This window comes from Malurus melanocephalus, unplaced genomic scaffold (genome assembly GCF_030028575.1).
Source record: "Malurus melanocephalus ecotype Western Australia unplaced genomic scaffold, MMel_1.1 scaffold_46, whole genome shotgun sequence".
Lineage (NCBI taxonomy): Eukaryota > Metazoa > Chordata > Aves > Passeriformes > Maluridae > Malurus > Malurus melanocephalus.
In genome coordinates this window covers 1,868,187-1,891,293 of record NW_026623278.1, presented here as the reverse complement: position 1 = coordinate 1,891,293, position 23,107 = coordinate 1,868,187, and the positions used below count along the sequence as shown (strand labels likewise).

The 23,107-nt window shown below is 38.1% G+C and overlaps 1 protein-coding gene across 1 annotated transcript in view; it reads left to right on the top strand.

Moving 5' to 3' along the window:
• Window positions 1-23,107, top strand: part of PRKDC (protein kinase, DNA-activated, catalytic subunit) — an 81,652-nt gene that overhangs the window by 44,007 nt on the left and 14,538 nt on the right. Inside the window, exons 52-72 of the mRNA XM_057365022.1 lie at window positions 157-268; window positions 1,576-1,700; window positions 1,797-1,946; window positions 2,328-2,501; window positions 3,336-3,434; window positions 4,136-4,346; window positions 4,933-5,122; window positions 5,474-5,689; window positions 6,967-7,079; window positions 8,109-8,240; window positions 9,396-9,575; window positions 12,867-13,075; window positions 13,500-13,638; window positions 14,219-14,407; window positions 14,938-15,162; window positions 15,786-15,894; window positions 16,586-16,697; window positions 18,250-18,439; window positions 19,538-19,712; window positions 19,800-19,990; window positions 22,498-22,678. Of these exons, the coding sequence (XP_057221005.1) occupies window positions 157-268; window positions 1,576-1,700; window positions 1,797-1,946; window positions 2,328-2,501; window positions 3,336-3,434; window positions 4,136-4,346; window positions 4,933-5,122; window positions 5,474-5,689; window positions 6,967-7,079; window positions 8,109-8,240; window positions 9,396-9,575; window positions 12,867-13,075; window positions 13,500-13,638; window positions 14,219-14,407; window positions 14,938-15,162; window positions 15,786-15,894; window positions 16,586-16,697; window positions 18,250-18,439; window positions 19,538-19,712; window positions 19,800-19,990; window positions 22,498-22,678 (3,422 nt within the window). The remainder of the gene's footprint in view (window positions 1-156; window positions 269-1,575; window positions 1,701-1,796; window positions 1,947-2,327; window positions 2,502-3,335; window positions 3,435-4,135; window positions 4,347-4,932; window positions 5,123-5,473; window positions 5,690-6,966; window positions 7,080-8,108; window positions 8,241-9,395; window positions 9,576-12,866; window positions 13,076-13,499; window positions 13,639-14,218; window positions 14,408-14,937; window positions 15,163-15,785; window positions 15,895-16,585; window positions 16,698-18,249; window positions 18,440-19,537; window positions 19,713-19,799; window positions 19,991-22,497; window positions 22,679-23,107) is intronic.

Genomic DNA, 23,107 nt, shown 5'->3' with positions numbered 1-23,107 from the left:
ATTTGTGACACTGCAAGTAGAAAATCCATGTTGTGCTGTATTCAGCTCTTCTGAAAGCAGTCACTGTTCCCCAAGGCAGCTTAGATGAGTTTTTTGTTTCAGCTTAAATTTGCATGATGGAGTAGTGGCTTACAGCAGATCTACCTTTTGTTCTAGGTATTTTCAGGCTCTGACCAGCAACATGGGCTTACTGAAATACAGAGAAGTTTATGCAGCTGCAGCAGAGGTGTTGGGACTTGCTCTTCAATACATTGCTGAGAGAGAAAATGTAAGTGARCTGTATTTTGTTTGACCATTCCTGTCTTAAATGGATATTCATCTTTTATATGACTACTCAATTCAGATCCAAAAATGAATGYATTTAAAACTCAACAGTCTTTGTCCAAGATACTGATCCAAGATTTCAACTACTRACTCAACAAGAAAAGATTCTGAGGGCAGATTAAGTATAGAATTTTTGCCTTGCTGTTTTTGGAGCTGACACAGAATGATCTCTCTCTGAGGCTTTATTCAGCTTTTGCCAAGCAGCAATACCAGCACAGTGTGTTTTAAAGTTGGAGGATTCTTGAGAGCTAAAAAAAGCAGGAGGGGAGGTTTGGAACTACCTTTTGAATAACTGTATCTGAATCCAATTATTTTATGGGTAGTGAATAAGGTGAATGCAAAACTATTGCTCACCAAATCCTGCAGTACTAGAACTAGGGGATTGTGTTTGATGATCACAGAAATCAGTTTGAAACACATGCTAGAAGTATTTCTTTACACAATAGTAAACTTCCAGAATTTGGTGCCTGAAGAGGTTCTAGGGGTAAGTAGATCAGCAGGTTCAAAGGGAAATTAGGCAAATCTATGCACAAAAAATGTCATGGACAGGTTCTAAATACACTAAACAGCAATGTACACTKGAAGATCCCKAATCTGCTGACAAATACATGTTGGRTTGTATAAGGKAAAAGGAAGCCAAGATGATGTGTTTCCCCTAAATACAATTCTACAGCTACTATTGGAGATAAAAATACCAARTTGTTGGCTAAGTGCAGTATTAGCCTGAACTTGTAGTTTATTCTTCCCTCTCTACTYATTATCCTTACTTCTTCCAAGTTCCTTTATAAGCAGTATTTTGAATAAATGAGCAAAGATGGTATAAATTTTATCCTGACCTGAGCAAGGCTTAGTTCTTTGATGTTAATTGCAAATTGCTGGTTGTTTTTCATCTTTTTACTAAAAATGTCTGATCTTTTTACATTCCTTGATTGGAAATCTTCCATACTGAATGAGAAGCTGCTTAGTATTTATATAAGCACGCTAAGGAACTTGTACTTCAAAATTGAGSTGTTAGTTCCAAACCAATCGAAGGAAGCTCAGAAATGTATTTTTAAGCAGCAGTCAGTCATGTGTTTCAACCAGGCAGATCTCTACAGGACCCATGAAGCACCATAAAGGTTAAGAAGAGTTGGAGGGATCTTGCCGAGTGAAATACACTGGAATCAAGCAGTATAGCAGCAAAGCTGTGTGTCATTAAGGTGGTTATGAGTTTCATGAGTATCCTTGTCTTATTGTCTTTCCCATTTTCAGATACTTGAAGATCCAGTTTATGATTGTGTCATAAAACAATTAAAACATCATCAGAACACCCAACATGATAAATTTATTCAGTGCTTGAATAAAGTTGTTAAGAATTTCCCACCTCTTGCTGACAGGTATGGCATGATTTATGTCATGTGTTGACTGCTGTAAATCTAGAGGAATAATGGAAAATAACGTGAGTTTCTTTGTGGTCTTCTGGTTGTGTTAAGGTTTATGAATGCAGTATTCTTTTTGATACCCAAACTTCATGGTGTGATGAAAACCTATTGTCTGGAAGTAATAATGTGCCGRGCTGAAGAAGTTCCTGATCTCCACTTGCAGTTAAAGAGTAAAGACTTTATCCAGATCATGAACCATAGGTGAGTGTTCATGTGATTACGATGGATAGTTTAAGCTTCTTGGTAACATTTTCTATGGTGCTTACAACATTTTTACATTCAGAAGCATTTATAATTCACCTTCAYTTTTAGGTCATTGCTCCCCTATTTTGAGCTAATATAATCTGGGATTTTAGGTGGTTAGCTTTTGTAAAAAACAAACAAAACCCCTAAAATACCACTAATGGAATGTCAATTTCTGTGGTTTGTATTAGTTTGGTTATATTCTTATACTTAGGTTGAATTTACCTAAAGCTCTTTACACAAAACCAAATGTCATTGCTAAGACATAAACTTCTAGTTCTGTGTGCAGCAGTAAAGARTGAAGCAATGTAACTGTTCTTATTTTCCCTCTCCTTTTAGGGATGATGAAAGACAAAGGGTTTGTTTGGATATACTGTACAAGATGCTGTCTAAACTAAAGCCACTAGAACTGAAAGAACTTCTTCCTGGAGTGACAGGGTTCATTTCTCACCCTTCTGTTATGTGTCGACAGCGCATGTATGATATCCTGATGTGGATTTATGATAATTACAGGTGTGTGTTCACTGCACATGTTGTCTTTCAGTGCTTTGTCACAGGGAGAGGGAGTGTTTGTAAGACTCTTCTTCCAACTTCATGTCCCTCTCTGTGGGATTTTTCCAGTTGTCAGAAGAATAGAGCCTGTGATTTCAGTGGCTCTGGCCTTTAGTGGCAATTTTATCACTYACTAAGGGATAAATACTTTGACCTAGAATGTACTAGAATGTTGCATCACCACAGCAGAATGGCAGAAGAGGTCTTAACTTTGATGCCCCCACTTTTTTCTTGTTGCTGGAATCTGTAGCTACTGATAATTGTACATTAAAGGAATTTTCTTTTAGTTAGAAGATGGATTAAGGCACACGGGCATGATGTAGACGCCTTCAATCTGATAGTATAAAGATGGTCTTTCTATTTGACCCCTTAGAACAGGGAACAGGCACATACTCAGTTTGAGAAGTGGGTTGCTGTTGAATTATCTGACTTACTTGGAGTTTATATGTTTTTTCCCAAGGTAACTATTTGAAAGGACAGTTATTGTGAAGAAAAAGTACAGGCAATTTTTACTCCAGCATCACTTGTGAAAAGCATTCTCTGCCAGTTTTTTCAGAATCAACCTCGCAAACTTCATAATAAATGCCTAATGTATTACTCAGATTATTCCCTTTGTAAGTAGTGGAGATATAAGGCATTTTTGTCAAGGAAGACCTCATGTTATGTTGCCATGCCAAGTTAAGATTTTTATCAGAGGGCATATTCCTCCTTTTTGTCCCACCATCCTAATCCTCCTATTTTTGCTATGGATTGTTTGAGAGAAGTCATTAAGAGGCATTTTTCTCCTACTGTCAGTGATCCAGAAAGTCAAACAGATGATGATTCTCGGGAGATACTCAAAGATGCAAAAGAAATGCTGCTTCAAGGACTAATCGATGAGAATGCTGAACTTCAGTGAGTAAAAGAGTGTTGTGATAGCTGTCTGAAATAAAAATACCTGCATTTCTCTTACTTTGTTTATAGCAAAATAGTTGATCCTTAGAGATTTTTTAAGTATTTCAATTYAAAAGAGTAACACTGAGGTAATACCATTTCCTTTTCTTCTAATAATTTAATTTATAGAATTGTGTCCCACAGTGTTTCACCAAAGGTGAGTAAAGCATTTGAACTAACTTCTAAGCTATGGGAAAGTTGTTTCATTATGTTAAAACTAGGTCTGTATTAATGTTCTGGAGTTTTTGAACAAGGAAGACTCTGCTATACACAAACACACAACAGTAGATTAAATGTGGAAGGATGTTAAATTTTTAGAATTTATTTTGGTGAAGCAAGAGATAGAAGTGGAGATCTTGGTGTTTATCCATCCATACCACTTCTCACRAGGAAAAAACATGACAGAAATATTTTGTTCAGAGTAAACCTTTAGTAGCAGCCACAGAACATGGTAGATGAATGAGGAATTTGGTGTAAATCAATAATTACGTGCCATTTAATGGAAGATTAATGGCATGAAAGTSTTAGTTTAAGGCTTTAAAATGTTAYTGTTTTGAAGCTTTTTTGCTGGTTTGTTTTTCTTTTCCTTTTTGGCTTTTTTAGGAGTGTTTTTCTTTCTGTTTGTAGATAACCARGAATAACTTTATTCTTTTCCTTTACAGATTAATTGTTAGAAATTTTTGGAGTCATGAGACAAGGCTGCCCACAAGTACTCTTGATCGTATGCTGTCATTGTTAAGTTCTTTRTATTCCACCAAGATTGAAACACAGTACTTGAGTCTAATCACAAATTTTCTGCTTGAAATGACTAGCAAGAGCCCGGATTATTCCAGAAAAATATTTGAGCATCCACTGTCGGAATGCAAATTTCAGGTGAATTGTAATATGTTGTCCTGTATGCAACTGTGTGACAAATTCTGTTCCTTAATGTAGTTACCACTTAGAAGAGAATGGCATAATGAAGGAGATGTTTAAAGTGTTTTAGTGYTCCATAATTAACAGCTGCAGCAGTTATGAGTTATGCACAGTATCAGAAATTTTTATGCTTATGTGGGGGCAATAATTTTACTTCCTTTTCAAGAAATAAATATTTAATTAAAATAATTATACYAAGTATAGTGATTTGTAGAGTATCAAAATGCTAAAAAAGAGGGTAGTGGAGAGAAGCACCATCAGCTGGAGGAATACTGTGAAGAAACAGGAATACTGGTGCAAGAGCTGTAAATCAGTCCTCAGCTGACCACTGTAAATTATTGAGCTTTTTTTACTGAGCTGTGGAGAACTTCTACATGTTTGTGGYTTGATGTGTTTTTTTTAAACATATAGTCAAGTTTTGCCCCTATGCCTGGGGGAGGGTGTTTTGATTTCTGGACTGTAATTTCTGCTTTCCTGACTCAATGAAGCAATGCAGAAAGCCTCCATCTTTATTTTTCCACTTAAAATCTTCCTTTTTTCGTAGGACTTTGTAGTTGATTCCAGCTGGCGTTATCGAAGCACTGTGCTCACCCCAATGTTTGTGGAGACTCAGGCTCCTCAGAGTATCCACAGGAATTTGTCACAGGAAAGATCCCTTTCTGCTTCTGGGTCAGTCGGTGGGCAAGTGAGGGCTACCCAAAGGCAATATGAGTTTACACCTACACAGCATGGCAGTAAGTCCAGACCAGTGTCCTTTGGAATGTTCTTGATTGCTGTAGGAATGATATCATTTCTGTTGCATATGATTTTTTAATGTAAAAGTGAAATATGTGTAGTATTTGTTTTCAAGGGCTTTTTTTTTGTTTCTTATGAGAAAAACCATCACATTTTCATTAGTCTCATACATATTTTATATTCTGCCTAATGTAAAAGAAGCAYTGTCTTACCTAACAGCTTAAAATCTGTTCTGCCTGTGAACACTAGGAAATCACATTTTTGAGAGAGAAAACGTACCTACTTCATAGATSCTTTCACTTTATTTGTCTGTGAGTATGTTACAGGTTTTTTGCAATTTCTTTTTACAGGTGGTAGAAATTCTTTTAACTGGCTAACTGGAAGTAGCATTGACACACTGGCAGAGTATGCAGTTCCTTCATCCTCTGAATCTTTGTCTTCATCTATGCTGCTGGTTACCAAACGGAGTGAAAAATTTAAACAAGCAACCTTTAAACCAGTGGGGCCGGATTTTGGGAAAAAAAGGTTGGCTTTGCCTGGAGATGAAGTGGACAGCAAAACTAAAGGTCTGTAAGCCTTATTGTGCAATTTCCATGTAATTAGCACACTTTTATAAACCATCCTTGCCAGTTACTTGTCTGGCAGTCCATTATCTTTGAGACATTCTAATTGAGGTTCACCTTGAGAGGTTTTGTTTCCAGGAGTGTGTGATGATATGCAACGTATGACAAAAAGCTAGGATTATGCTAGGAATTGTAAAATTAYATGTTGTTCWTTGAAAGAAGTGACTGGATAAGAAACCACTCAGTGTGATTTCTGCATTCCTACCTTTCCCTAAGAYGAACAGAGCATGAATGTCAGACATTTGTCTCTTCTTTTTAAATTTAACTCTTTAAAGAGGATATCTCTTTCAATATATTTTCTAAACCATTTCAGCTGTGCTGATGTGAAGTATAGCATTTTGCAATTTGTCGTTGGAAGTCCTTGTGTTTTTCTGGGAATGCTCCTTCATCCATCCAGTCAATAAGTGAAAAATGTCAGTACTGCTCTGAAGTGGCTTAAGCTCCTTCTCYTTGTTTAACCCTTGTCTACTTCATCATTAAAATTTTGACCAAAAGGATGAGATTAGGAGTTCAGGCATAGAGCTATAAAGATCAAGCTTTTCAATACCTGAGAGGTGTTTCAGGGCATTTAGGAATGCACTGTAGTCCATGCAGAACTGCAGAAATAGAGAGGTCGGTCTACCTTTCAGCTAGTCCCTGGTCTTCTACCCAGGAARTAGTGGTATGTTTTTGTTTGGTCACTCTCCTTTTCTAGGAAATGGACTGAACTGACAGTCTGTTAATTGGCCTTTCCCCATGACTGTCCTGAGCAGGACCTCATCCAGTGACAGTTCTTTAATCCTAGCTTAACAAATACAATACAATATTCTTACTATAAAATATTTGGATATGTTTTAGCACCTCTTTACTTTCTGCAATATAGTTCAAATGCTATACATGCCTTTGAGAGATTAAAATAATTCTGGCATATGGGGYATATTTGTTCATGAGTTTTAGTGTCTTTCCCAGTACAATACTTTGATCTTTATACCTCATCTATGCACTTGAAGTTTCTTTATAAATGCTTTATAAATGCTGTTGTTCTAAGAGCAACTTAATTTGGTATCATTGGCTGTCTTGTTGARAGGTCTTGCATTGAGTCGTTTGCTAGAAAATTCAGGAAACTAGCTAATAAGCTGGTAAATACAAAGATGATGTTTGTTTTCATATGATGTTTTTGCCTTAAATCTGAAGTTTGCTTGGGGAAGGGGAAAGCTTCATGTGGATCATATGTTCCCTAGGTATAGAGGAACGAGCAGAAATACTAAGACTGCGGCGACGTTTCTTGAAGGACCAAGACAAAGTCAGTTTGATTTATGCTAGAAAAAGTCTGGCTGAACAGAAAAGAGAAAAGGTTTGTCAATCCAAATGGTTTAAAACCTTAAATCTCGATGCCATTTGCATCTTGTACTTCATCTCTCGTGGTAACTTTGTGAAGAAAGGGTAGGTGTAAGGTACTGGTTGCTACTTTAAGAGCTTTAGAAGGTTTAATTTGCAAATAATGCTATTTGTGGCCTTAAAGCTAAATCATGTTACTTAGCATGGGTGAGAAAAGAGCTGGGTGATAACACTTTCAGTCTACCACTTGAAGTGCATGAAGTGATTTTACGTGATGGAGTCCCTAATAGATATGGGAAGCCCTTTGCAGGTATCATTCTGGAAACCAGGAGCCTTGGAGCTGCTGTACACAGCAGAAATAGTTGGAGAACATTATCCAGTGTCTGAAGGTGAATTCAAAAATGTGGTGCAGCTGGTGGACTAACCAGAACTGGTTTGAACTTTTAACCTGAAGGAATGTCAGTAATAATCATTTGCTGAGTGTTTATCAAGGCCAGAAACTTACTACTTTGTGTGTTTCCTGGTTGTGGTATGTACTTACAATAAATCTAGTGTTTTTAAGCTCTATAGCAGTTTTTCAGAGGTTTCTGTTGCTAAAAATAACATACATTATCATCCAAAAATGATAGCATTTAGTCCCAAGGGCAAAGGAACTCAGGGTTGAGAGCTACCATTTTGAGACACTCCTGTACTACTCTGCGGATGCAGACAACTGTGTAAACAGAGCTTATGTCTGGAAGAACCACACAAACACCTATTTTAGCCCATTTATGTTTACTTGCAGGCTAAAGCTACCATTTTCTCCCACCTTACAACAGAGAGCCTGTAAATACATTCTGTATGGCAGTCCAAAATACAACCAACAAAATTCCCTGTCTTTTAAACACTTCCGGTGATGGTGTTTCTACCACTTCTGTGGGAACCTTGTTCCAATGCCTGACCGCTCCTTCAGTGAAAAAWTTTTCATAATACCTAATTTAAACTTTTCCTGGCACAGCTTGTGGCCATTTCCTTACTGTTCTTTAACATGGTTAATGCATTTCAGGAGATTAAATCCGAGCTGAAGATGAAGTATGATGCCCAGGTTACTTTGTACAGAAGTTATCGAGTGGGAGACCTTCCTGACATCCAGATTGAATACTGCAGTCTCATTGCCCCTTTGCAGGGCCTTGCCCAGGTCTGTCTGCTTTTCAAAGGTCACTTGTGAAGTTTTCTGGTCCTATAGGGAAAATGTCATGTAGCTGGGCAACCACTTTGAAAATTGATTTGTACAGTCAACCACTGTGATATGCATTTAAAAAACCTGTTTTGGGAGTGTTTCTCYGACCTCTGTGCTGGTGCAGTGATGAGAGAAGAGACTTGCTTGCCTCACCTGAGCAGTTGAGGACTGGACACATCATCTGTTGTCCATTTCCTCCAGGTCCCTCTGCTTGAGAAACAGATGGGGGTGGTCTTTGTAAACACTGCTGCAAAGGACATCACACTGTACAGTAACAAAACAGCCTTTTCTACTATATGGCTGTAAGAGACTTGTAAAAATACAAATTAACTTAGTGTGACAAAAACTGGATTCAGACTACTCAGTAAAGCTGATCTTTCACAAGAAATATTCCTTTTCTTGTGTGAAAGTGGTAGAAACTGTAGATTGAACTGAACAGTAGACTGAATCCCATTTTACAGTCTTTGGCAAGTCGCAGTCTTCCTGATTACCTTTGTATTTCATTGCTTTTGATAGTCCCTTATCTCTCTGTAACGGGAGGAAGTAGCGCACTCATGAGTTATCTAAATAGCATTAGATAAAGAGTTAGACCAAATTCCAGACCCAYGATAGACCAAGATGCATAGGATTATGTTACACACACAAATGTGTTTCTGGATTAAAAAAATGCCTTTAAATCTCAGATGAATCTGCATGTCTGTGCAGACAGTCTCTCTGTTAGCTGCCTCAGTTTTTAGGACTAGGTCTCTTCCCTAATTGATTTTTTTTTTCCTGAAATTCACTTCATGGACTGTCTCTAACATGTTATTGGGTTTCTGGTTCCAATAATGGGAGTTGTATGTGAAAGTTGTAAAATGCACCCTATCCACCAACACTCTGGCCTGAAACCTGCATTGTCTTGGAGTTTCTTTAAGTAGAAGAATTAAAATGGGATTTGAATGGGTAGTATAGTAATTCCCAGCACAGGTGAGATGCATGCCAGACTGCAGAGACCACTCCCAAAGAGAGTCTAGGGATTAGGTACAGGCTGGCTCATCTTTATAGGTTTTATTTATTAGTCTATTCAGTCACAGCAAAATTCAGTGACCTTACTGCTTTTGTTGTAATTCACAGAAAGATCCAACATTTGCCAAGCAACTTTTCAGCAGTTTGTTTAGTGGAATTTTTCATGAGGTAAAAAAATCTAAAAACCYTTCTGAGAAAAACGCCATTGTCCAGAAGCTGCTGAACAACTTCAATGATTTCCTCAGTATGAGCCTGTCATACTTTCCACCATTCATTGCRTGCATCCAGGTAAATCCTGATATATGGCATGGAAGTAAGTGGATATAATGTCTTTAATACTGGACATATAATGTAAAGGGATAAAATGTCTTATAATGTGTGATAAACYCAGTGGTGGTGAAGGTCAAATACTGTCCCTGAAGTTTAGGTGGAGATGGAAGGAGAATTGTTAACCAAATGCAGATTTCAAGTGACACTCCTTAAGGTGAACAAGGTAATTCGTGCCTCTGAACTGATTTTTCAAGATTTCTAGATTTCTGATCTCTAGAGTTTGAGTCACCTTTTAATATTTTAATTRCATCAGTAACAAGTAGAGGTTTGATTACAAATGAAAGCTATTTCAATTGAAGTGGGAATTGAGAACAATTGAAAGGGTTGTGTGGGTGTGTGCTTATCTTCCTGTTTCTGGGAAGTGCTTACTGAGGAATTCTTTGATGTCTTGACGATATCAGTAGCTGTCAGACTGTTTGTTGTTAGCCTCTCTTGTTTATTTTTTTCAAATTAGTCCCCTGAAGTAGTTGTCTGGGGATTTTCAGTAATGAGGGAAGGGCTCACCAAAGGATGAGTGGGTGCACCTCAGTTGTTTCACTGGAAAGAAAACACAAGTCTTCCTGTTATGAGAATATGCTGTCYTGGAATAGATGTGAATTTCATCTTTTAACCCAGTTTTCAGGGATATAAAAAAACCTTGTCCCAGCACCTGTTACRTACTCAATGTTGCTCTGCATTTAATGATTCTTATCAACTGTATTGATCTTGATGTTTTGTCTGATTCCTGGCTCTCAAAATAATCTTTTTTTGAGTGGCAGCTAATGGCTTCTTTTTTGTTATGGAAATTTAAATACTCGGTGACAGTAGGTGTCATTCCAAATACGRGAGAACCATCTAGTTTGGACTAGCTTTGTAAACAGTGACAAACTTTGCTTCTTAGTACTTGCAATTACACATCTGAAAAAATGTAATTTCTTGTTTACTTTTTTTCTGTGCAGCTGCATAAAAGGTCAAATACTACAGGGATTTTTCTGGGCTGTCTTGATATTTTTTGAGCCAGCGTCTCACAATAGCTGTCTGTTAATATTCCCTCTTGACATTGCATTTGTTGGTTCTCTGTCTTGATGATATTATTTGTGTCAAATTACTCTGTCTAGACCCTGTAAATAACACTGTTGCATTAGACTACTTCCTTTTTGTGAATAGACATAAAATGAAGACTCAAAAAGTAGGTAGATTAAAATTCATCAGACGTAAGGAGTTTGTAAGAGCAATAAGAGCATCTCATTGCCATTGCCAYGCTCATGAGTAACAAAAGTACAATAGCATGAAGTACAAACAGCCTGCAAACAGTGAGAGGAAGTTTTTCCTAGTTCAGAATTGAGTTTACATTGATCAAGAAGAGCAAGCTGAGAGTGTGTGTGAGACCACAGCAGTGTCAAGGCTTTCATTTGCCTCACAAAGACTGTCCTAGTGCCTTGGCCATTTGGAAGTACAGCTTCTCTTTTCTGTATACCAACAGCATGATAAATACTGGCTGGTTTCAGAAAGGCTTCCTACTTCACTGCTGTTTCCTTCTGGTTGTTTTCAGTTTTTAATCTTCTACAGGTTCATGTCCCATCAGGAGAGTTACTAGGGGGGTAAAAAGAGCTGTTTTTGTCTACAAATATAATCTTAAAATTGCCTGTGAAGCTCTGGGACACACTTTCAGGGCAGATTAAAACCAGCTGAAATGCTAAAAGAGGTTAACTCCATGACAAAAGTTTACATAGCCTCCAAAGAGATGCTTGGCCTCTGAAGAACATATAATTGCCTTAGAAATATTTTAGCTGCCAGGCCAGCTTGGATGCCATTCTCCCTAATCTTTGAACATATGGTGCTTGTTGCATATGGAGCAGGGAACATTCCCTCTGCTTTCAGAAGATAAGTGATCAAATAGTCATCAAAATGCACTAAATAGAAAGATATCTCCTTTGATGTGGATGTCTGTACATTTTAAGTTTGGGAGGGTATTCATTCTTGGGACATGCCATTATATTTGCACAGTTCTTAGCACTTTTACCTGTGCTGTGAGAAAGGGCTTTTGGTCTTACCTTAGCAAAGTTGTTCTTAAGGCTTTAGATTGTGCAGTTGTCACTGGGTTCCTGACGTAACCCCTGCAAGCTGGCAGTTAAAGAATGTGGGCATATGCGTAGCTAGCTGAAATTACCTTATTAGTAGTTAAAATATATGTACTAACCCTTCATTGGGATCTGCCTGGTCTGTAAATCAGGAAGCTACAAGAGGCTGTGGGTTTTTTTCCTCTTTCTTTATTGAACATAGATGTATTAGTGGGAGAGTCTCAACTCTACAAATTGTGTCATGAGTTTGCTTATGCCATGTGCCTCTTTTGTAGTTTTTATGGTGGTTGTCATTTATTGAAGAAGTGTAGCTTGGTTGCTCTCAGGTCTCCTGTTGCAATTTCCAAATAGTGGTTTCTTTTTGCATAGTGTTCTTGAACATACTGTGTTGCAAAAATCAGACTTTATTTTTCATTCTAAAACATGGTGCTGTTCCTTGCAATRAAAGCTATACTGCACCTCTTCCGTGTTGTGAATTTTTTTCTTCTGTTTGTTTAAGATCTTATTGCAACTTTTTATTAGGGGAAAACAAGATAAAAACCCAACACTGGCTTTAGTAAACATGCCACTTTCCTGATATATTCAACTGTATTTAGAATAGCGATTTAAGTAAACAAGAGTGTTTATCTCTGAAGAAGAAATTATTCTGTAGTTGGATTAATGTTAAATATTATAAAGAGAAATACTGTCATGTCTTTAATTCAGGCAGGAGTAGATGAGTGCAGTACTAGAGGAGTMTAACAGGAAGCTGTGATGTGAGTGTGTGGATAGAAAGCCTCCAGCTCAGAGAAGACATTGAGATAAATTGTGCCTTTGGCTTACAGCGGGAATGCACCACGGAATAGGTTAAATGAGGCACAGCTGCTATGTAGCAGAAAAAAGTCCTGCCAACAAACAGAAGGAAAAGTTCAGGCTGTCAATGTGGCCATCTACCTCTCCCCCACTTTCCTTGTGATTTTGTCCAGAGAGTTGTCCCATGTCCTGGAGCCAAAGTATTTGGGGTTACTCTGTCCTGTTCTCTGTCCGAAGAGCAACAGCACAGAAGGAAAAGATCGCAGTTTTCACAGAGCTGGGAACTTTTGGAGACCTAATGGCTTCTTTCCAAAGCTTGTACTATAAGAAAAGGGATACCAAATAAGTGATCTGTGTAGTTTGACACCAAGTAGACACCTGTTGTTTTGTTTTACAGGAAATGAGTTGCCAGCACAGAGAGCTACTGGAACTGGACTCAGCTTATGTGAGCACGAGCTGCCTTGCGAGTTTGCAGCAGCCAGTGGGCATCCTTCTCCTGGAGCGTGCCCTGATGGCTCTGTCCCCTGTGGAGGAGCCCCCGTCCAAAAGGATGCGTGGGAGGACAGAGCTGCCCCCAGATGTGATCAGATGGATTGAACTTGCTAAGTAAATTCTTGTTTGAGACAATTTACTCCCACTTAGGTTTGCATTGTGAAGAACTCTGCTTTTATGGCTTGTGGGATTTCCTTTTTAGTCTTTCTGTCTTTTAGAATTAGATACGCTTTTGATTTCTTCTCAGTTAATACTGTCAGTGACAGCAGTTAGGCTTACAAACTGTGCACTCTTATTGTGCTGTCAGACTTCTGAAAAACATCTTGTTCATGGCTTTTCAGCTGTAGGAGTTTCCATAGTTAAGATATTACCCCACAAGATTATGTAGTTAAGTATATATTTCTGATCTTACAGAAGAAATATTTCCTAAGCTGGTAGTATTACTTCTTATTGAATTATTATTTTTAAAATATCTTCTGTTTGCATTTATGGACATCTGCTGAGCTATTTAAAATATTTTTCTTTYCCATTTTACTAGGCTCTACCGATCCCTTGGGGATTATGATGCCCTTCGTGGCATTTTCAGTGGTAAGATCGGGACTAAGGAAATTACACAGAAAGCTTTGCTGGCAGAAGCAAGGAATGAYTATGCTGAAGCAGCTCAGTATTATGATAAGGTAAAATGACAGCAAGATATTTTTCTTTCATAAATCTCTCATGACTTAGAACTAATAAATTTTAAAAACTTAGACATTTTGAAAGGCAGYGTATTGTCTAAAATGTCCTTGTGCTTTATTTGATTGATGACTCATTGTGTAAAGACACTGGGAACAGATGAACCAACACTAAGCATGATGCTTTTCTTACTGTTTGTTACAAAGCTTCACAAGTGCAATTATTTGGGCTAATAACTCAAAACACATGGGCACACTGCAACCCCGAGAGAGCAAATTGCATGTAACTCATGTCTATGGCATGAGTTATGGTGGGTAAAAATGAAGGAGGATCTCTAACTTTCTTTTAAAACGTTCACTTTTCAAAAATGCAAGTTTACTGAAGACAGCTACYTGTAATTAATTTATGTATAAACACTGCCAAGCTTGAATTTTCTGCATTTAATGTTGCTGTCACGCTCTGGTGAATGGATAGATATTTTTATGAGAAACTGAATTACAGTAAAGTTGCTGGTGACTTTGAATTGAAACAGGTTCTTGGCTGGAATCTGGCACTATTCTTCCCTCCAAATTGATTCCCTAGGCACTCTCCCAAGAAGACTGGCACGATGGAGAGCCAACAGAAGCAGAGAAGGACTTCTGGGAACTTGCATCTTTGGAATGCTACGACCACCTCACAATGTGGAAGTCTCTAGAGTATTGTGCTACTGTTAATATTGATAGTGGAAAACCTCCAGACCTAAGCAAAACGTGGGACGATCCATTTTTTCAGGTTTTTAAAAATTATTTCGTTGATTGATACTGCACCATTTTTAGCTTTACAGGGAAGTCCTACAGTGCTGAGATTATGGGTGAAAATCAATTGCATTGTTTGGGTTACTTTGTCATGGAAATAGGTGGAGAGTATGATATATRTAAAAAATTTAAAGCAATTACTTCTGCCTGTTCTTTTTGATGTTTCATTTTTACTTCAAGTCTATGCCAGATCCTATAGGACCAGCTTTATCTCACCTTCTTCCTTTTGAAAGTCTTTTTGTTGCTTTTCTCGCTTTYGTTTGTTTCCTGTTTTAAGAGTTACCAAAAAACATGGGTTTTGAAACTGGTAGAATTTACTAACAACTTCTTGAGCTATAGGAAAAGGCTGCTGTGATTTGTTAGTAAATTGGAATTCATYTGAAGAGAAAATACTTTAGGAAAACATTCGGAGTGTTTTTATATCTATATGATCTGCCACTAGTAACAAAAAAATTGATCGTCTAACATTCCATTCATAGAAATAAAGACTGTGTTTTCATCTTGTAGGAGACATACCTGCCCTATATAATCCGCAGTAAGCTGAAGTTACTGCTCAGTGGGGAGAATGACCAGACATTGCTAACCTTTATTGATGAGGCAATGAAGACAGAACAGAGGAAAGCCATTATAGAAATGCATTACAGCCAAGAACTTAGTCTCCTGTATATCCTGCAGGATGATTTTGACAGAGCCAAATATTACATTAGCAATGGYATGCAGATCTTCATGCAGGTAACAATCTCTTCTATCTGTGGTACAGTTTTTCTGTATAAACTCTTGGAAAATGAAACTGCTGTTGCTATTACTGCTGCTAGATTAACCTCTCAAGAGAAACATGCTCTCAAATACAATGAAATTTAGGTGCCTTCCACATCATATGACAGAGCTTCTTTTGAATTCACTTGCAGTGGTGAAACGTAAGTGAGCCAGTAGAGTGCATMCTCCCATTTTAGTTTGTTGTGTTTTGCTGACTTAATCTTTTATACATTTTTCAGAGTCATTGTTTGTGCAGATAATAAAACTTCAATTTCATTCATCTTTTCAGGGGCCTCMTATCCCCAGAACAAGCCTGCAAAGAGTGTTGCATTGAGAAGTTACAAATTCATCCATTAACAAGTTTTGATTAGACTGTAGGTCCTTGCTAAAAGCTAGGATAGGAATTGCAGCTAGAATATGCCTCTGTGCTTGTCCAGAGCAGATTTGCTCTCTAATTATGGGCTATTAAATTACTTGTAAGAGGTTGGGTTCTAAAGCATAACATATAGCAGCATCAGATCAATAGTTGTAGAGCACTGAATGGAACCATGCTTTAAAGTCTGTCTGTGAAATCCTTGATTCTCTCCCTTTCTTTTCAGAGCTACTCCAGTATTGATTCTTTGTTATATCAAAGTCGAATGACCAAACTACAGTCTGTACAAGCTTTGACAGAAATACAGGATTTCATCAATTTTATGACCAAGAGAAGTAAAGATTCTTTTTCTCAAACAATTTTTCTTTCATGGTGTAATCATGGTTTCCCGAACTTTGAATTTCTGAACTGCTCTTTGAAGTAGCATAAGTCTGGAATTACTTCTTACTGTCTTCTTGACAGTAAGCCCTATTACAGTTTTGTAAGATGGGCTTGAAGATAATTCCGTGTTCTATTGCAAAGTTTAATTAGCATAGCTCTTGTGATAAGAGTTAACCATCTCTTTTAAAAGTGTAGCTTACAGTTTTAAACTAAGCTTTTTTTGTTGGAGCAGCTTTTGGYAGTAAGTAGCAGTTAGCAGAGGTAAAAAATGGGTGTTGTATATAAGTTTTACCTATTTTTTTGCCTATTTTACCTACCTGATGTAGGCCTGAAGTACAAATTTATGTGCATAAACCAAATAAGATATTAAATTTAGTTAAGAGTTCCACTATATTCCAGCATGTTCCTCTATGGAAAGGAAACTACCCAGTGGTGATCCCCAGTGGTGGTTGACACAATGTCCTTATGGAATCTTCTGTGCTTCAGCAATAAACAAAAGTAATATGATGATCACTAAGTAGTGTTTTTAGTGCAAGCCCAGAAATGCAAGTGGGTTGCTTGATTACAGTTTTCTGGTTTGAATGTTAGATGTTTTCATGCCATTTGGCTTTAGATGCATTTAAAATGTTCTTAATTGATTTCTAGGTAACTTAGCTTCAGAGGCTTCCCTTAAGAGACTTCTCAGAACTTGGACAAGCAGATACCCAGATGCTAAAATGGATCCCATGAACATCTGGGATGAYATCATTACAAATCGGTAAAATTGCATTCTTGGGTTAGCTTAAGTTCTGTGTGCCTGTTGAGTTCCAGGAAGTGCTTTTYCTAATGCTGCTTGTTTTCATATGGGAGGGTTTTGATCCAATGGATGACTTTTTTTTTTCTTCTTTTTTAACTGTGGTAGTTGCTTTCTCAATATAATCGGGGGGTTTGTGTAACTAACCTGTGGTGAGCAGCAAAAGGAGGTTGAGAAATGGGTGGGGAATAAACTGTATTTTGATAGGGAAACGTAGATGTTGGTTTAGTCATTTTCTTGCATTAGTGACTTCATGCAGTATGTAAGCTGACCCATTTCAGCAGCCACTGAACATATTATATTAATTTGTAACTGAGTAGATTAGCTGCATCTAGCTCCATGAAACACCACCCAAAAGGCCAATCTGTTATGAATGAAAATACTTGCTATCTTGTAGGAAGCTCCAAAATGAGGGASCATGCAAAACAAGCACAGCCCTGTCACTCTCAGTGCTTCACCTGTTTATGGGAAAGCTAATGACCACTGGTTTAATTGGAGACTTGTGTTGTRCAACTGTTGCTAGAAAGAACAAAGGCTCTCTGGGGACTCCTTTGGATTAGCTCTGAAGAAGCTGGAATGCCTTTTCAAATTTGAAAGTTTTCTGTCCTTGCCATGGTGTCTGTCTCCATTCCAATTTCCAGTGCAAATCTCGATTTATCCTCCTTTCCTGTGCTGTAACTTCTTCAATAGCTCTGCTGATACTGTGCTCTGTAATCTGTTATCTCATAGTGCCATGGAAGCATGGCTGCGGAAAGCTTATTGCAGTTCAATATTAGGCAGAATACACAGCATGGCTTACTTTTGAAAAAAGTCTCCAAACATTTATGACTTGATGGGTTGTCAGGGTCTCAAACACTTTATGTGCTTTTAGAAAACCTTTGTCTCAAATTATTAACAAAAAGGATGTGCCAAGTGCCACTTCAGACTGTAGTGCTGTCCTCTGCTTTTGGGTAATAGGCTACAGAATGAGATATGCTATTAAGTTACATAGGACTGGTTGTGGAGGGACGGGATTCTGCACTGATTCATGGCAGTTCCCTTCCAAAAGCTGAGTGTGGTTGCTGAGTATGGTTACTGCAACACAGATTTCAATATTGGTATGTGTTGATGTGATATACATTTGAATATCAGGTTGACATAAAATATAGCCTGGCACTCTCACTAAATGATTGAGACTCCTGTTTGTTTGCACTTCTGTCATGTTGGAATGCAAGTAAAGGCTTGGTGAACTTAAGGATTGTAGCTTGCACAATGGAAGTAACGAACGAAAAATTCCACTCTATAATGGACATTTTCTAATACTAATCTTGTCCGTTCAAAATTCTGAAATGCTCTCAGGGTCAACCCGACCCCTGCTAGGAGTGTCCAGACTCTGAGGACTGTGTTTAGATAGCTGCAGTTTGAAATTTTTTATTAAATTTTCTTTGCTGTTACGCCAATCAACACTTTTTTAATTAATTTCCTTGAATATATACCAGAGTTTATAACCATTTATACCCATGTTGTTTTTGTGCAGGTGTTTCTTTCTTGACAAATTGCAGGAGAAGCTTCCCTCTGATCAGGCCAATGACAGTATGGAGGTGGATGGAGAATACAGTGCTGGTGACCAAATGGAAGTGGATCAACAGAGTGAAAGCATTTACTCAATGATTAAAAGCTGCAAATTTAATATGAAAATGAAGATGATAGAAAGTGCCAGGAAACAGGTGAATATACTGTCTGATAGCTTCCAATTTGGTGAGAAAATACATAGAAGAAGCTGGAAAAGCCTTTTAGGTGGTCTTTGGTACCCTGGAAAACCTTATCTCTTTTTGACCCTGTAGTCCAGGACATTTTGAAAGCTCAAGAAAGTCAGTTCCACACTGAAAGAAAACAATAGGATAAATGTTAATTACAAAGTTGATTATTTGTCTTTACTGGAAATGTGCCTAAAGTCYACTTTTATGCACAGATGGTTTCAAATACTCTTAAGGGCAGATAAAGTATCTGAAATGCTTCAGTCTTTAAAAGAAAGGATGCTTGTAATCAAGCATTATGCTTTCTTATTTACAAATAATATATTCTGTATTAGAAAACAAATCAAATTCTGATTGAATKAGTATAATTTACTTCAATCAGCAATGCTGAAGTCCTTTTTTTCTCACAGTTCTCATTACTGCTGTTAGTTAACTCTAACAAAGAGCTAAAGTTCAGKGACTTAGAAATTTTTATTTGAACCTGGCTGTTGAAATGTCTGGAATGGCCTTTTGATGATGGGTCTTTGGTGTTTCAAGCTTGAGACAAGATGAATAATTTAGTCAAGGTCTCCCATCTTCTGAGATGCTGCAGAAATCTGCAGTCATTAACAGGAGTTTATTTTAAGCACTGCGATAAGTAAATAAAACATTACTGCTTTGTTCACKATACATGTTTGAAGGAGTAAGTGAAAAATAAGATTTCTTTTAATATTACTTACATGAAACTTCTATGAAAACACAAAAATAAATTATTTTCTTAATGATGYCTTAAATCAAGCTGTGTTTCCTGTATGTGTTTGTACTTCAGAGCGATTATATGCCTGTTGAGTCACGCAGCTGGAATTATTTTCTCAGTTTTTTAWACCTCTGTTCTTCTCTTTTGCTTTTCAAACTTCTCCATTAGCACAGATCTGGTTGTGAATATGAGAGCCAGCAAGCAGTGAACATCTCTTTGTCTTACTATAACTTTACTTGTGTTACTCAAATCTTCTCACCCCTAATGTGGTTATAGGTGGGTTTTAGTTCCTCTTCAGATATTGTCTGAAAATTCTCTCAATCCAAATACAGAATAGCTTTGCAGTTGCCAAGAAGCTCCTGAAAGACTTGCGCAGAGAAGCCAGAACGAGGGAGGAGTGGCTGGTGAGGTGGAATTACGCCTATTGCCGCTGCACTCACAGCAGCAGCCGCAACCTGAGCTGTCCTGAACGTGTGCTTTCCGTRTTGAAAACCATCTCCCTGCTTGGTAACAGTTTTCTCTTTCCTTCACCTTGTTTATTTTACCAAGTTGCTTGGTTGTCCAGTTACCAATTTTGTTTTTGCATTTCAACAGAAGATACCAAATCTGACTATCTCAGCAAGAACATAAYGGCTTTCCGAAACCAGAATCTTCTTCTGGGTACTACGTATCACATGATGGCCAATGCTCTTAGTCAGGATCCAAGATGCCTTGAGCAAATTGAGAAAGAAAAGGCTGGAAAGATATCACTAATAGCAGGAGAAAGTCTTGAGAATCCTAAAAAGGTAAATGAGAGGGGAGATCTTTTGGTTATTTCAGTATCACAATGCTACAGATTATTACTCCAATAGGTAGTGGTGGTTATGGACAGATACAGAGCGTGTGAAACTGTCTACTGTTTAAAGTGATTTGTCCAGCAACACCAGAAAGACAAAGAAGGGAGGAAAAAAAAAAAAAGCTATGATTGCTATTTTTTCTGGTTTTTGCTTTCCTGGAGTTCTGCACCACTGCAGCCTTTCTAACTGGGAGAATGTTCTTGTGTTTCTCTGTACCTGCATTTTGACTGGAGGGGAAAGGTATAGTCATAGCTGCATGCACAGTGGCCTAACAAGGCTTGGGATCTTCAAAGAGCCCTGATATCAGCTGGGCATTTGTGACCTGCTTCATGCTCCCAGACTGTTTTCTTTSATAAAGTGGTATTTATAATACTGATAATAATACTGATAACACTTATTTTATCTAAATAATTTTAATGAAAGAGAGGAGAGGGATTTTTAAGGCAGAGCACATACAGGTCACCTTTGCCTATTTTGAGTGTGCATTTGAAGAATAGAGTACCAGACTCTGCTGCATTTCAAATTATGTTTGCTGTGAGTTGTCCCCAGATGCTGTGGCATTGACTTTCTCTCTGTCAGATGGTTTAAGAATTTGAAGTACCCCTGCTGGCTTGTTTCTACTAATTTCTAAAGCCATCATGAAGACCCTTACGTATAGAATCATAGAATGGTTCTATGGGTTGGAAAGGATCCTAAAGATCTTCTAGTTCCACCGCTCTTGACATTGGCAGGGACACCTTTCACTAGACCAGGCTGCTCAGAGCTCCATCCAGCCTGGCCTTGAACACTTCAACAGGGATGGGTATCCACAACTTCTCTGGGCAGCCTGTTCCAGTGTCTCACCACCCTCACAACAAAGAGCTTCCTCCGAATATCCAGTGTAAACCTACTGTCTTTCAGTGTGAAGCAATTGCTCCTTGTCCTGTTACTACATGCTTTGTAAAAAGTCCCTCTTCCTCTTTCTAGCAGGATCATTTCAGGGAATATGAACCATATTAGTATAAAACAACAAAACAATTCTTAATTTGTGTTTTCTAGTTTTTTAAAGAAAAGCAGATCAAGAAGAGATTCCTGTGAAAATAGGTTTTTGATTTTCAGGTGTGTAGAAATTTAAGCAGAAGCTTGAACTTAATTTATTTAGCTAATTCTTAAGAGCATTCTTCTTTACACAGTCTAAAGGATAAGCATAAAAGCTCTTCTGTGCCAGGTGAATAAAGTTTCCATACCAGGTATTTCTGTAAGATTAAGAAGCTTAGCCTTTATTTTAGCTTAGTATTAAGACAGTACTTTGACCCTGGTACTTCCTGATCATTTACATTCAGTTACAGAATTTAGTGTGGCCAGAAGGGCCTGGGAAGTGATTGGCCTGCTGTGCTTGGCAGTGGTGAGACTGCAYCTCGAATCCCAYGTTCAGTTCTGGGCCCCTCACTACAAGAAAGACATTGAGGGGCTGGAACGTGTCCAGAGAAGGGCAACTGAACTGATGAAGGGTCTGGAGCACAAGTCCTCTGAGGAGCAGCTGAGGGAACTGAGATTTTTTTTGCCTGGAAAAAAGGAGTGTCAGGGAAAACCTCATTGCTCTCTACAACCACCTGAGAGGCGACTGTAGTGAGGTGAGGGTTCGTCTCTTCTGCCGTGTCCCAAGTGAGAGGGTGAGATGAAAAGGCCTTAAATTGTGTCAGGTTCAGATTGGATGTTAGAATTTTTTTCTTTTTTTGAATGAAAGAGTGGTCAGGCATTGGAMTAAGTTGTCCAGGGTGGTGGTGGAGTCCCCATCTCTGGAAGCGTTCAAGAGGCATCTGGATGTGGCACGTCTGGATGTGGTTTAGGAGAGATTGTGGTTTGGCAGTTGAACAGATCAAAGTGAAGGTCTTTTTCAGCCTTGACAGTTCTGTGATTTTGCAAAGAATCTTGTCAAGTCACTCATTGCATGAGGTGCAATGAATATTATTGTATGTGTACATGTATAATGAATGAAATGTGCGATGAATATTACTGTATTTATAATAGGGAAAAAGGCATCAGAGTCAAAATAGTTTAATGCATGCTTTTTTAACGTGAATTTTGAGTGTAACTGTTATGCAGATGTTGTAGATAAGTCTTAATAGGAAAAAACACTGAAGTTTTATTATATTTTCTGTTAACTGTTTCCAAAAACTCTGGTAATGTTAACTTTTTTTTGCAGTGACAATATTTCYGCTTAACATGTCCAAAGACTAACTTAGGTTTAAATTGTGGTTTAAATATTTCCACTGAAAATTGTGGAAACTAAAATTCTGAAAATCTCTGCTAGAAATAACATCCCAGTTTTTTCCCTTTGAAGATGTTCTGAGCAGCTGATACTAACAGTTACAGTTTTGTCTACTCCAAACTTGCAATGAAGCTTCCAGTTCAGARAGGATTGTTCAATGCTATTTGCTAATATGTATTTTTTTCCTCTTATGGTTGAATTTCAGGTGCTGGCRGGTCTSAACAAGAAGGCTTTTCACTGTTTCAGCTGTGCTGTGAGGAAGTCCGAAGAGGAGCTGCAGTCCCGCTCCATGGACCACGTGGATGTGGTGGGAGTTGTGGATGCATACATGACTTTGATCAGCTTCTGTGACCAGTACCTGCGTAGGGAAGAGGAAGGCTTGCTTGGTGAGTYAGGATTTCTCCTGAACTTGTGAGGTATATTTATCTGTGAGCTTTTGTGATACCCAGGAGATCTCTGTGAGTAGCATGGCTTGAATTTAAATGGAGCAGTTTGACCTCCAGTTCTGCAGTGTTTGTATTCCCTTTTTCACCTCCACTGTTAGTGCCAGCTCTGGTACAAGTGAAGCACTTACAGTCTCCTTATTGCTTGTGGGAAATATATCATATCCAGCAGATGCTTCCCTTGTTCCTTCCCAGACCACAGCAGCCTTGTATTTAAAGCAGGCAAGATACCAGCAGTGATTCAGCTTCCTGATAAAGCTAATCCTTACAGTCCCCAAGTACATGCGTTGCAGATGTGTGCAGTTCAAACAGATGGGAAGAAGAACAAAGTAAAAATACAAAATACACTTGAAAAAAAAACCCCAAATTGTG